This window comes from Balaenoptera physalus (genome assembly GCF_965194825.1).
Source record: "Balaenoptera physalus genome assembly, chromosome: 17".
Taxonomy (NCBI): Eukaryota; Metazoa; Chordata; class Mammalia; order Artiodactyla; family Balaenopteridae; genus Balaenoptera; species Balaenoptera physalus.
This window is the reverse complement of record NC_138895.1, coordinates 84,568,109-84,581,981: the sequence shown is the minus strand read 5'-3', so window position 1 is coordinate 84,581,981 and position 13,873 is coordinate 84,568,109. Positions and strand designations below refer to the sequence as shown.

Here is a 13,873-nt window from a genome sequence, read left to right as displayed (position 1 = left end):
CAGCATCTCGGTGGTGCGCCACGGAGGACTCCGCCCCCGAGCCACCTCCTCCCGCTCTGCTGGGGTCCCACACGCCCCCTCACGCAGCCACCGGCCCGCATTAGCTGCACCTCAGTCACCTCTGCACCCGCTCCCTTACTCTTGTGCCCCCTTACTCCTGTACTCCATCACTCACTTCAGCCCCTCCTCGCTCTCCCCGCACCCCCTTCCTTCTTCTTGTGGCTCCCCCCACTCACCCCAGCCCCCTCCCTCACTCGTGCCCTCTCCGCCAGCCACCTGTTTGAGTTCCTTAGAGGCAGCAGGCACGCTGTGGCCTGCGTTCAGTTGCACTGGCCACTCCCTCTGCCTGGGACTCTTGTCCCCAGCTGTCTGGTTGGCTCACTCCCACTTCCGCCTGCTGAGAGCTCACCTCCTAGAGGGAACCCATGACCACTGACTACCCTGTGTGTATTAGTTTCCTGGTTATCACAAGGTTAGCAGCTTAAAACAATACGTGTTTGTTATATCACAGTTCCTGTGGGACAGGAGTCCAGCGAGTCTTAGGTGGTCCTCTGCTCAGTCTGTCAAGGCTGCGGTCATGTTGTCCGTGGGCTGTGTTCTCAGCTGGAGGCGAGACTGTGGAAGGATCTGCTTCCACACTCATGTGGTTGTTAGCAGGCTTCCTTTCCTGGTGGCTGTGTGACTGAGGGCCAGCTTTTTCTGGGCTGTTGGGAGGCTGACCTTAGGTCTTAGAGGCTGCCCACAGTTCCCTGCCATGTGGCCCTCTTCATGCTCCTTCAGGGTCAGTGGAGAGCCTCTGGCCCCGGTCTACTGGGGTGGAGTCTCATATGACCTAACGGTAGGAGCAGCCTTCTGTCACCCCTGCTGTAGTCCGCTGGCTAGGAGCACATCCTGGGTGCTGCCTGCACTGTTGGGGGTCACATTCGGTAATACCACAGCATTCTGCCTCTTTCTCCACCTTCTGGCCCTCACCCTTCCCTGCACTTTTTTCATAGCAGATTCCACTTTCTAACATACTATGTAATTTCCTTATTATTGTGTTTATTATGTTCATCTTCCCTTCCCACGCCAGAAAATCAAGTCTTTGGGGGTGCACGGTTTTGCTTTTTCTGGTGGGGTCTCATTATGTGCAGTGCAACGAATGGGCACTTGACCCGGATGTCACCTAGATACAGCCTTCTCCCACGTATCTCTGTTTCTAGCCCCTGCTGTCCAGCTCTCTCCTGGACTTCACCCTTGCAGGAGCTTTAGGTACCTCGATTTTAAAATATTCAAGACCAAACTCAACTCTGCTTCCTTCTTTGTTGCTACTGTCAACTTCAGTAATATAATAATAGCCAGGTATTTTACCAGCAAAAGCAAGTTTATTTGGGAATAGCCAGAGGAATTGCAATTCAGGAAATGCAAGCTATGGTGGACCATAGGCAAATCTAGAAGGAAGGAAAAGGGGGGAGTTGGGAGGAGCTGGTCCCACAGCACAAGGGATGGGATGCTGGTCCCACACACGCCGTGCGTGAGAGCTCCCCCTACAGGCTTGAGAAGTCCCCTTACCTTGGCCCTCCAGCAACCTGCTGGCCACCCTCTTGCCACTGCTTGCCCTTCCATGAGACCCTAGCAAGTAGTGTACATTTCTGCAAGGCCCGGGCTTCAGGCCCTGAGCTCCCCTGCACCTGGCATACCCTCCCGCCTTCCTGCACCTGACTGACCTGTCCTCCAAGACTCTGCTCAGTTCAGCCCTCAGTGTGTGCTTCTGTCCTACTTTTGCAACTTTATGTGGAGTTGTTCTGCTTGTGCGTCTGTCTCTACACATTACATACCACCTATGACTTGGATCAGCACCTACCTTATTCACTTTTGTATCCACAGGACCCCAAACACGGCCCAGCCCAGAGCTGGTGCAGAATCAATATTATTGAGTGACTGATGGCTGGACAGAGAGAATGCGACTGAGAAGAAGCAGCACAGCAGAAAGAAAGGAGTTCTCCTGTCTCTGAGGAGAGACACAAATCTTGGCCTCCTGGTGGCCCTGGTGGCTCCCTCCAGCCCCCCTTTGGTGGCCGAGTTGGTCCACCAGGAGCTCCAGGTGATGCCAACAGCATTGGTGTGTAAGGTCTGGTCAGAGGCCATTTCCCCAGCCAGGAAGCCCTGCTGTCACCCAGACGATACCCCCCCTCACCACCAGCTGCCCTATAAATATGTACAGCAACATTGGGGGATGAGGGAGGAAGGGAGTCCTCTTTCCACGGGGGCAGCCTCTGTGAGGAGGAGAGCTGGGGGCCTTGGAGTTTTTTCTGGAGCATCCTTTGCTCCAAGCCCCTGCCAAGTGCTCAGAATGCTCACCTTCCAGAATATCGGCTTCCTTCTCGGTGGGGCGCTGTAGCCCGGGCACCTGCATACAAGGCGCATGTGTTCTGATGTGGGGGTCATGGGTGGGGACCTAACAGGGAGAAGAGAATTCTAGGACACGAAATGGCACATGGGAGGCAAGCTTGGCTCAGCAGGAAAGAGCTGTGCTCACCTAGATTGAATGTTATCCTAACTTGTACTGTCGCCGATACACAATCAGGGAGATTTCCCACCTCCTTCTCTCCCACCTCCTCACATTTTAGAAGTTACATATTTCTACTTGGTCAGAAAATACATATAAAGTATGTTCTTCCACTCACTTTTTTTTTTGGCCACGCCACATGGCTTGCGGGATCTTAGTTCCCCAATCGGTGATTGAACCTGGGCCAAGCAGTGGAAGCGTGGAGTCTTAACCACTGGATGGCCAGGGAAGTCCCACCACTCACTTTTTTTTGATGTTAGACCCAAGGTCAGGGCATTAAATGATCATACCATCCATCTTTTTTTGCTGACGTTCCTGTCATCTCTTGGTTGGATGAAGCTTCTGGTACATCCCTCATGTTGGGCTCAAAGGTACAGGATCCCTGAGCTCCTGTAAGATCAGAGTGTGAGTGGATATACAACCCTTGGTTCACAGATTCCTTTCTTGTTTTTTTTGAAACTTCTGCTCCATTGTCGCTTTGCTTACTGTTGTGGATTTTGAGAAATTTGATGCTGGTCTAATTCTTCTGCTCCTGGAAAGTATTTGACCTTTTTGCCTGGGAACCTTGACTTTTTCTTTATCGTCAAAATCTCACAGTTTTTGTAGGCAGTCTCAGACTTGGTCATTGTGGCTTATGTTTTCCTGGTACCTAGTGATCCCTTTCAAGATGTAGATTTAGGTCTTCTTTTATTTCCAGAAACTTTTCTTGGATTATAGTTTTAAGTCTTAGTTCTTTTCCATTGTTTTATTTTCTTCAGGAATTCCAGTTTTCCATACATTATCTCTTCTTTGCCTGTCTTCCATTTTGATCACTTTCTCTCTAACACTTTTACTTCTTCATTTTTAAATTCTCTTTGTTATTTTCCTGCTTTCCTTATTAATTTCATTCAAATCTGTTCTTCCTTGTGCATCTTGTCATTCAGTCTTCATTTCTGATTGGTTATTGATTTTTCTTCTATGTTTTCCTGAGTTCCCTTATTTCTTCCTGCTTTTTGTTCATTTCTGTTCTGATTCAAGTTTTTTTCCCCCTTTGTTTCCATATCTCCAAATACTTGCAGATATTTGATTCAGTTTGGAGTTACAGTTTCCTTCTATTTTGCTATTGGTTATTTTGGGAATTTTCATGAGCTGAATTGTTTGATCCCCATCTTCTCTCCCTTTGCGTAGTGGTTTTGGAGAGATGGTGAGCTCACCCTTGCATTTCTGTGTACAGAGGTATGGGTTGTTTTACAAGATTCCTAGCCCAAGAGGGACCTCTTGTGTCAATGTAAAAAAAAGCATAGTTTCGTTACCTGATGGCTTTTGTTTGTGGAAGAGGGGTGTCAGTGGGGAAAGGATGTGTGATGTTTGATTTTTGAAAACTTTCTTTTGTCTCACAGGATCTTAAATTCCCCTTCTTGCTTCTTGTTTTACAGGTAACTCAAAGTTCGGATGTTTTCTGTCTTATAGTTACGCCTAGGGCATGAGTTTTCTGTCGTTTTTTTTGTTCTTTATTGATATTTTGAAGGAAATGTTAGAAGATTCAGATTTATGCTGCTGCTATTACTTCAACTATGCAGAATTTCCTCAATACATATTTTTGAATGAACAATAATAGCTGATGTTTACTAAGAGTTTATTGAATGTTCTAAGCATTTTACATGTGTTATCTAATCCTCACAGCAACCCAATGATTTAGGTACTATAACATCTCCATGACATGGCTGAATAAATTGGGGAACAGAGAAGTCACACAATTTTCCAGAGGTCGTAGAGCTAGTGCGTGCAGAGCCAAGCTTCTGACTCCAGAGCTTGTATTCTTAATCATCATACCACACACACACACACACACACACACACACACACACACACACACACACATGCAAAATGACTGTCCTCAAGATATTGTTAAGTAAAAAGAAAGCAAGTTTTATTATAAAAGCAAACAATGGCTAAAACAAAACCTATATTCATGTATTTGTTTCTATATGTCCATATGAGAACGGAGTAAGGTATGGAGGCACACACACCAGGCTAGGGGCCAGCAAACTTTTTCTGTGAAGGGCCATCTAGTAAATATTTTAGGCTTTTCAGGCCAGATGGCTTCTGTTGTAGCTATTCAGTTTTGCCCTGGAAGTGTGAAATTAGCCATAGACAAAATGTAAACAAATAAGGTGGCTGTGTTTCAGTGCATCTTTATTTACAAAAACAGGTAGCTGGCCGGATTTGGCCTGCAGGATGTAGTTTGCTGCTCTATTAACTTTGGCTACCAGATGGGGTATATGGAGATGAGGCAAAATGAGAGGGAAGGTGAATGGAGAAATAAAGTTGTGCCGAAGTGGAAAAAAGACACACTATAATATTAAAATAGAGATGCAGAATTAACTGTGACGATTCAAAACTTAAGTAAGTATATGGATGCATGAAAACGTAATTTGATTAAGCAATGGGGTTGTGGACATATTTGGTCTTAGATTCCTGTTATTTTAATACTGCTGTGAAATTTAATGAACAGAAACATCATTTAAAATGGAGTCAGGAGGCCAGAACGGGGAGCTCTCACACCCTGTCACTCCACCTCAGTTGCAGACCCAACAGGAGGAAGGAAGATTTTCTCCCCGCCTGGCAACAGCTCAGCCAATGAAAAACCACTAAACTTCAAACTCCCAGTTTCCTCCAATGGACTCTGTTTAGAACAGCCCCTCCCAACTCCCCTTTGGTTATTTTGGGAATTTTCCCAACTCTGAGGCTGTGTTCTGTCCGTACAGCTTCTCTTTCATTAGCTGGTGGTTCACAAGCAGTCCGGAGCTGAGGGCTTTCCTGCAGCCGCCGCACTCAGCGGTTTCCTGCCCGAGGCTGTTCTGAGGTTGGGGCTTCACGGGGCTGCTCCTCTCCAGGACGCCTGCTCTGCAGGGCTGAGAGCCCACGTGCCACCGCCCCTGCCACGTACCCTGGGTTTCTTTCTGGGAGGATTATGAGGCTGAGTAAGGGGGCACCCCGAGGGGAGGTTTTTCCACGTTACTCCAGCATAGCCCCCGCCCCAGTTCTCCAACTCTGGGTGCCCAGAGCCACCCTGGTCCCATGGGTGAGGGCGGCTCTGGTCTGGTCAGCATCCTTGACACTGAAACACATTTCTGCATCCCCAAGTGGGCCTCCCCCCAACCCGCTCTCAGGCAGGAGCCCTTGATGTGTGCAGGCCTGACGTCTTCGAGTGACATCGCTGTGACTCCCCTCCCTTCCGGAGAGTTCCTGGTCGGACTGTGTGCCTGGGTGGGAGTCGGTGGTCTCGCTCAGCTCCCACGGCTGACCAGTCCCCGAGTCCATCGGCTTCTGCAAACCCCGGTGGTCATTGGAGGGCGCCGCTGGGTCTGTCCAAGGCTGAAGGCCGGGAATCTCTGTCCTCAGGAATGTCCTGCTTTGGGGTCACTGCTTCGTCCTCACCCAGTTCTCATGGTCGCGAACAAGGACAGGAAATGCGACCATGGCCATCTGCTTCCTGCGCTAAGAGAAAGGAAGTCCCAAAGAAAACACCACGTTAAAGGAGCTGGGGCGGGATGCCCAGGACTGCCCACTGGGACAGGACTCCCGCAGCCCCTCGTCCAGCTGGCAGCTCGGGTGAGCCCAGAAAAGAAGGGAACACAGCATTCTGCCTGAGCTTGCTGCCAGCGCCAGGGCTGGGTGGGGACACAGGGCCTGAGGGGATCCCAGGGGGTGCAGAAGGGGTCCCTCTGCCCACTGGGTTCATTTGTTCCCTTCTCAAGGGGGCCAGGGGGTGGGACAGGGGCAGGGGACCTGGAAGGGAGCAGGGCGAGCGGGTCCACCCAATGCTGGGAAGAGAGACGGAAGGCCTGCCTCCAAAGGCCAAAGTGCAGGGCCCAGAGGAACCCTCCCAACCCAAGGGACAGCAGCTCGGAGCTCAGAGCAGCCCCCCAAGGGACAGCTCCGGGGTCAGAGCAGTGACCATGGCATTCACCCCTGGCATTGGTGGTGCACCAGCGCCTGGCAGCCGGCACCCCGCCAGCCTCCACGGGGATGCCAGGAGACGGGCTCCGTGTTTCTGCAGTTTCGTAGGAGAGACAACTGAGCACAGAGAGGCCGAGCCTCTTGCCAAGGCCCCTCAGCCAGGAAGAGGCCAGTTCAACCTGGAGGCCCGGCAGGCATCTCACGCCTGGTCCCCACGTCACCCTGGAAAAGCCGGGAAGCCTCAAGGGCGTCTGAGCTGCAGGGCAGAGCCCTTACCTCGGGCCACCAGGCTCCGGAAGTTTCCAGCATCAGGCTCTTGAAGGGGGCCCTCGGGGGGGCCGAGCGCCTGCACGTGCCCAGGGGGAAGGGCCTGCTCTGGAGGGTCCCGAGGCCTGAGCACCGAGGCCCGGAGGCTGGCCCACCGCCCGGGGCCCCTCCCGCTCCCGTGCCCTGGCCTCTGGGACAGTCGTGCCCCTCCTTGTCCGCGGGTGGGCAGGCCGGGCGCCTGGAGGGGCCCCTCACGCCCCCTGCTCTCGTGCAGAAGGAGGCACCTCACAGAGCCGCTGCCGTCACCGGCTGGGCGTCTGAGGAACCGCCGGGTCAGCGGGCGTCCTCTCCTGCCTGGCCGGTGCTGCTAGAGGCCCTTCAGCAGCGCTGTGCCCGCGGGAAGCCCACGTCCAGACTCCTAGGAGGACAAGCACCCTCACTGCTTTGGCGGCAGAAAGTTGTGCCAGGCTCGGTCACCCGCAAACGCCACAGGGTCCCCGAGGCGAGGGCAGCGTGCGGGCCGGGGTGAGGGGCTCCGGCGAGGCCCCCAGACCGCCATGTGGGGGGCCCTCAGTGGGGCGGGCGGGGGGGAGCTGCAGGCCGTGACAGCACAACCTCTGGAGGCGAGAGGCAGGCGCAAGGTCACCACAGGTGCGTGCCCTCTGCGGGGCGGGGACAGCCTGGGGCGGGTTTGCGGGCGGGCAGAGGCCTGCCTCCGTTGACAGCGAAGGTCTGCACACAGGACCCGGTGCTCGGAGCTTGGCTGCCGCTGCCACGGGGCTCGTGGGGGACACAGGCACCCTGAGGAGCAGACGGACCGAGTGCTGAGGAAGCCAGCAGGGGCGGGCGGCCCGCCTGGCCACCAGCCGTGCTCGTGAGGGCCACAGGCGGGCCCGGGGCTCGTGAGCCGAGCCCCGGAGTTGTGAGCCGCGCTCCAGCCCTCCCCCGCCCACCGCGACCCGCCCTCCACCCCGTCTGCCTGCAGCTCCCCCGCCCCTCCTCCCCCATCTCCACCACCCTGGCGAGCACCTCCTTTAAATTCAGTTCAGGGCTGTTGCCCCCCTCTGGGCCCCCCACAGAGCCCTGTCTCAGCCCCTTGCGATGGGCTGAACTGGTGTCCCCCAAATCCATATGCTGAAGTCCTAACCGCATGACCTCAGAACGGGACTGTGTTTGGAGATGGGGTTTTTAGAGGCGATTTAGATACATGAGGTCACGAGGGTGGCCCCAAGCCAATCCGACTGGTGCCCTTATAAGAAGAGGAGGTCAGGACACAGACAGGCACAGAGGACTGATTACAGGAATTGGGTCACGCGGTCCTGGAGGCCGAGGAGCCCCGCAACCTGCTCTCTGGAAGCGGGAGAACAGGGAAGTGGTGTAAATTCCCTCTGAGCCCCAAGACCTGAGAAGCAGGAGCGCCGGTGTCTAGGGCAGGAGAGGATGGGCAGCCCAGCTCCAGAAGCGAGAGTGAGTTTGTCCTGCCTGCCTGTTTGTTCCCTCGGGGCCTTGGATCGACCGGGTGATGCCCACTCACCTGGGCGGTGGTCTTCCTTTCTCAGGCCCGCCATTCAGATGTCAAGCTCTTCTGGAGACACTCTCACAGAAACACCAGAAATAATGTTTTGCCAGCTACATGGGCATCCCTTGGCCCAGTCAAGTTGACCCATAAAACTGACCATCACAGCCTCCAAAAGGGACACAGCCCTGTGATACCTTCTGACCTCCAGAACCATAAGATAATTCATGTCACTGAGTCTGTGGTCATTTGTTTGGGCAGCCATGGGGAACAGGGGCAGTGATCTAGATGGACATGCTCCCCGCCAGCCTCCTGGGAAGGCGCAGAGGGGCTGTGACAGGGCCCTGGCTGTGACCGTCCGCTGACACCTCACACTGGACTTGGCCTGGGGACCCAGCTGGGTCTTGGCCGCCATCTAGCCACTTCCAACCTCTGGCTCAGGCGCCCTGGAGCCACTGCCCGCCTGGCCTGTGGCGCCCCGGGAAGGCGGCCGCTGTCAGCGGGAAGCCTGCAGCTGGGTCCTGGACCTGCCACCACCAGCTGCGTGACCTTGCGCAGAAGTGTCACTTCCATCGGAGGGACTGTTGGGTGCCAGGAGCGTGAGCTGGCTGGGCGGCGGGGAAGGGAGGTGTTCTGGGACGGGGTGCCCAGCAGGCACGTCAGGTCCCTGCCCACAGCTGGACCTGCCCGCTCAAGGCACCACTTGCTTCCTCCTGTGCCCTCGGGCAGGGGCAGGTTAAAGCCCCCGTGAGGGGTCAGGGCTGTGCTTTCTGCTCTCCAGGGCGGGAATCGGGGGCCCAGCTGCACGCAGGGCGCCCGGAGGCCCGAGAAGAGGCTGTCGCCAAAGCAGGAGCCCAGGGCAGGCCCTTCAGCCAGTGGCTTCAGACTGAACCCGACCTGGCTCCCTCCTGCTGCCAAGGGCCATGAAGGAGGTCAGCTCCAGAGGCGCACGGGGGGCGGGGGCGTCTGTGCACTCAGAGCTCTGGGGGCTTCAGGGCGGAGGGTTGAAGGGAATCCTGTGAACGCAGGTGATGGCGCCCAGTGTTTCTACAGCGGGCGGGTGTGGCTAACGAGGCTTCTTGTGATGGTAAAGGACTCGGGTGGGGCGTCTCCCATGAGCTTGCACACGCAGGTGGCACACAGGGGCGGGGCCATAAGGGTTGCCCTGACAACAGTAGCGCGTGTTTGCTGACAGTTTACTCTCTGCCAGGCATGGGCTACAAGCAGCCCCCTTGGCGCTTCAGTCAATTCTCACTGCAGCCCTACAGGGAGGGGTCTCCTACTTTCCCACTTGGCAGATGAGGAAACCCAGCTGCAGGCGAAGGGGCTCACCCGGGGCCTGGAGCTGGAGGGTGTGGGCCTAACATTTGAACCCAGGCAGTGTGACCCCCGAGCTCTGCTCTTATCTGCTATGCTTTTGTAGGGACTGTGTGTGCAGATGTGTGTGTCCATGAGTGTGTGTGCGAGTGGGAGTACATGTGAATACATGCACATGCATGAGAGCGTGTGAAAATGCAAGAAACAGAGAAACCCAAAATAACTAGCTTCAAGATGGCAGAGGTTTATTTCCCTCCCAGGTAAAGGGGTCCTGAGCTAGGCAGTGCAAGGCTGGTATAATGGGTCCAGGCCCCTTCCTCCATGCTGCCCTGCCATTCTCAGTATGCCGCCTCATGGTGCAAGGTGGCTGCTGTGCTCCAGCCATCATTCCAGCCACCGGAAGGAGAAAGGAGAAGAGAAAGATATGCCATCTCTACCTAAAGGATTTGCCCCCCATCCCCAGCTAGGCCTTGAGGTTTCCATTAGTAAGGAAAGGGGAGAATGGAAAGTGGGAGACTACTCCGCCTGCTGGAATACTTGACAGGCAGGATAGAGTTCTGGGCTTCCCAGCCCAGGGGATGTTGAGCTGGTGGGGATCAGGGGTCCTCTAAGCCTTGTTCTGTACTGCTCTGATGGGAAAACTGGGGCCCAGGCCCAGGCCCAGGCCCAGGCCTCCTCCCTCCCACTCCAGGGCTATGTCCTGTCACCAGTCAAGAAGGCCAAGTGCCCAGCAGCAAATGACACCAGCCTAGCCAGAGCAGACGCTGGGGAAGCCGAGGTTCTCCTACCCGGCCCCCTCCCACTGCTCCTCTCCTCTTCTCCTCAGGAGCCCAGAGGCCATGTCACCCCTCCCTGATGCTGGTGGCCTGACCGCCCCGTTCACTGCCCCTATGCCCTCGGCACCCACCAGGCTGAGCGGTCGGCTGCAAAGTCCCATCTCAGCCACCCCTCCTGCCTCCCTCTCTTTTCTCTTCTTCTTCCAGCCCCTCATTAACTCCACCCCCAAACTCCAGCAGCCTCCCGGGGTGGCGGGGCCCTTCCTCCTATAGGCCAAGGAAGCCTTCCTCCCAAAGTCTCCTCCCCCAGATGGGCTGCCCATCACATGGATGGAGGTGTTTTGTTGGTGGAAGTTGGGGAGCAAATTGGGGTGGTCTCCCCCATGGCATATGGTGAGTGTTTTCTCTGCCAGGGGCGGGAGCTGTGTGGACCCACCCTGTGAGCAGCTGAGGCCTGGACCTAAGGCCCACGTGCTGGCCATCCTGCCACACACAGGCAGGGAGAGGAGGCCAGGGTGCTAGATGGGGAAACGGAGGAAAGGCAGACGTGGCTGTGAGGAACCAGTGCTGGCCGGATCATTACAGACGCTTCCAGTTTATTCTCCAAAGCTGGGGTGGGGGCAGGGGAGGGGAAGGGAGGGGAAGACAGTGGACAGAGTGCTGGCCAGCCAGGGTGTAAGCCGGGCCGGGGGTGGGGATGGGGCGCCCCCCACTCAGAACCCCACTGCCTGAAGGCCGGCGAGGAGGCTGAGCAGGAGGGTGGTGGCCGCGGTTGAGGGTCTACCCTGGGGGCCACCTGCCCCACTCCCCTGGGGGTCCTGCCAGGGCGGGATGTTGCATAGGCTGGCCTGGCAGCAGGATATGGTCGTCAGGGATCCGTCCACCGTCCTGCTGACGGGTTGACAGGTGTCTGCACACCACCCCGAGTAGGTGGTCCGGGGACCTGACTCTGGGTGGGAAGGGGGTGGTGGAGAAAGTGCGTCACACTGTGTGGACGGGGCAGGGACGAGGCCCATCACAGACGTGGGTGGTGGGCTCCTCCTGTCCGGCTGCCCCCGGGTGGCCTACTCACCAGTATTCCAGTGGGAGACGATGGTTTTGCACGTCTTGGGGAGGGTGCAGCTCTGCATCTGTTCGCAGCTCTCATCCCTGTGCAGCGTCTGGCAGGAGTAGCACCGCAGCCGCACTGGGAGGCCGGGCGGGCTCAGTCCCCAGAGCGCCCCGCTCACCCGCGCATCCCACCTCCCACCTCTTCACCTCCAACGTCTCTTCCCAATTCCTGTCCAACTCACCGATTCTCAGCTCGTCCCCACCAACCCTGCCCTGCTGGAGCCTCCCTGCGCCCCTGCCTCAGCACTGGCCCCCTTTCCTTCCCCTCGCCCTGCCCCACCAGTGCCAGGATGCTCACGTCTTTCTGAACAGGACTCCACACCCAGGGCCTCTGACTCTCTGGTATCCCCATCCCGGGGCTCTGCTGTGCTCCTGTCTGCTTGGTGAACTCCTGTTTAACCTCTCTGCCCCGACACCATTGTCCCTCCCAGGAATGGCTCCTTCTCTAGGCCTCCCTACTCTGGATGGCAGTTGAGGGTCACGGTCAGGGTGAGAGGTGAGGGTCTGCTGAGTGTCAGGGGCCCCTCCTCACCCCTTCCCCCACGAGGGAAGGGACGCTCACAGGCGGAGGCCTTGGCCTGTCGTGTCCTCGCTGGCAGCCTCGCGGACCCTGGCCCTCGGCGGTACCCATGCCTGTGTTGGAAAAGGGGGACGAGTGCCCCACCGTGGGGTCGGGGTGGGCGGGTACCTGTGCCGCTGCTGCCTGCAGTCACGCTGGCCTCCTCATCCTCCTCGTCATCCTCGTCGTCATAGCCTTCGGGCCCAGAGTCCACGTCGTCATCCTCGACCTCCTGCGCCCGCCCTCTGCCTGGCCGCGCAGGGACGCCTGTAAACCTCCACTACCCGGGCACAGAGGACACATGCTCGGGGTCCAGTGCCACGCCCCCACCCCTCGATCCATCAGCCCCCTTCCCAGTCCCTCTGTCCTCCCCGCCGCCTTCCAAGCTGGTGAGGTCGCTGTCTGGGTCTCCGAGCCCTGGCCCTGCTTCCTCACCTGTGTGTAGCCTGGCATTGTCCTTATCGGCAACAGTAAGGGTTGTGTGCTGGCCCTGTACAGCAGCTGGCCCGTAGCCGTCAGGATGGCCTGTCCATTTCACAGAAGAGGAAGCTGAGGCTGGGAGAGGAGAGGGCACCCCAACGCCTGCCTCTCTGAGAGGCTGAGCGGGGGGTTGGGTGGGGAGGGAGCCCGCGCCCCCAGGGCCTGGCTGGGCCGGGGCTGGAGGTTCAGGGAGCCGTGGGGACCCAGGACAGCCCCATCCACCTCCCTCTGGCCTCGGCCTCCAGCTGCACTCCCTCCTTCTTCCCGAGCCACGTCTTGCCCCCAGGCTGGACGGTCCTGGGGGTCCTGTGCGCCTGGCCGGTGCTGTCCCCCTCGCTGCAGGCTCTCCCCTCGCCCCGAGTACCTTGCCGCCCGCACAGCAGCAGGACCAGCAGGACAGCCGCCAGCACCTTCATCCTGTCGGGGCTGCCGCGCGTCTGCTCACTCGGGTCCTTGCTGGGCCTCTGGGTTTGTGGGAAGTGGGACAAAGGACATTGCCGGGGGCTTCCCGGAGGCCCTGGACCCCCCAGCTCCAGCCTCAAACAATGGGCCTCACACTGGCCCCCAGGCCAGGCACTGGGCCAGGGATGGTCATTTCCCTCCCTGACTCCAGGCGCTGGGTGGGGGAGGGGAAGTCATTGTGGTTGGCCCCGGGGCGTCCCGTCCACCTGTGTGGCTCTGCCCTGGCCTTGAGGCCTCAGCCCAGTAGTGCGGGCCGGCCAGCCCACTGCCCCATGTCCGGACCCCAAGGACCCCGGCCCAGGCCGCACAGCCCCGGGAGCCTGGCCTCACGGGCCCTCCAGCTGCAGACCACTCAGCCGTGAGTCATCATCAACATTCCGGGGGCCTCTTGTTAAGAGGATTTCAAAGAAAAGCACAATCGCAGTCCTCCCACTAGGCCTGCCTGTCACGCCAGCACTGCGCTCGCCCACTGGCCGCCGGCTGCCCTCCCTCCCACCTCAGGGTCTCATCCTGGCTGTTCCCTCTGCCTGGAATGCTGTTCCTGCCGACGTCCATGAGGCTGTCCCACCTGCACAGGCGTTACCTCCTCAGAGAAGCCTTCCCACCATCACCTCACACCCTATCCGTCCTTTGCGTTTGGCCCCTGCCATCCAGGGCGGGGTGGAGGCCTCCTGGGGAGCCGCTGGGAGCCTGCCTTTTCCGGCCACTGCGCTCCTGCCCGTGCTGCAGTGTGTGTGGGCCTGGGCTGCCCCACTCTCCCGTTCCTCCCCTGCGGGCCGCAGACCCAGCTCGGGGGCTGCTGAGAAGCCCCTTCCTGGAGGCCATGGAAAGGAGGGGGCAGGGGCAGGAGGCTAGATTGGGGCCTGGAGCCAGGGACGCGAGCCCGCCCACTGTTT

General features: G+C 57.8%; 1 protein-coding gene across 5 annotated transcripts; it reads right to left on the bottom strand.

The window, feature by feature from the left end:
* Nucleotides 1-10,945: 10,945 nt before the first annotated feature.
* Nucleotides 10,946-13,639, bottom strand: GPIHBP1 (glycosylphosphatidylinositol anchored high density lipoprotein binding protein 1). Of its 5 annotated transcripts, none has more exons than XM_082433556.1 (6): nt 13,546-13,639; nt 12,880-12,979; nt 12,471-12,590; nt 12,165-12,284; nt 11,439-11,552; nt 10,946-11,315 (listed from the first exon to the last, which is right to left on the bottom strand). In XM_082433556.1, exons 2-6 carry the CDS (start codon nt 12,929-12,931, stop codon nt 11,080-11,082), a joined length of 642 nt encoding a protein of 213 aa, XP_082289682.1. In that variant the 5' UTR covers nt 12,932-12,979; nt 13,546-13,639; the 3' UTR covers nt 10,946-11,079. The 5 variants fall into 5 exon arrangements, with proteins under 5 accessions (XP_082289682.1, XP_082289684.1, XP_082289683.1 ...); XM_082433558.1 differs by having other exon boundaries at nt 12,471-12,560; nt 13,546-13,635; XM_082433557.1 differs by having other exon boundaries at nt 13,474-13,600.
* Between the last annotated feature and the right edge of the window lie 234 nt (nt 13,640-13,873).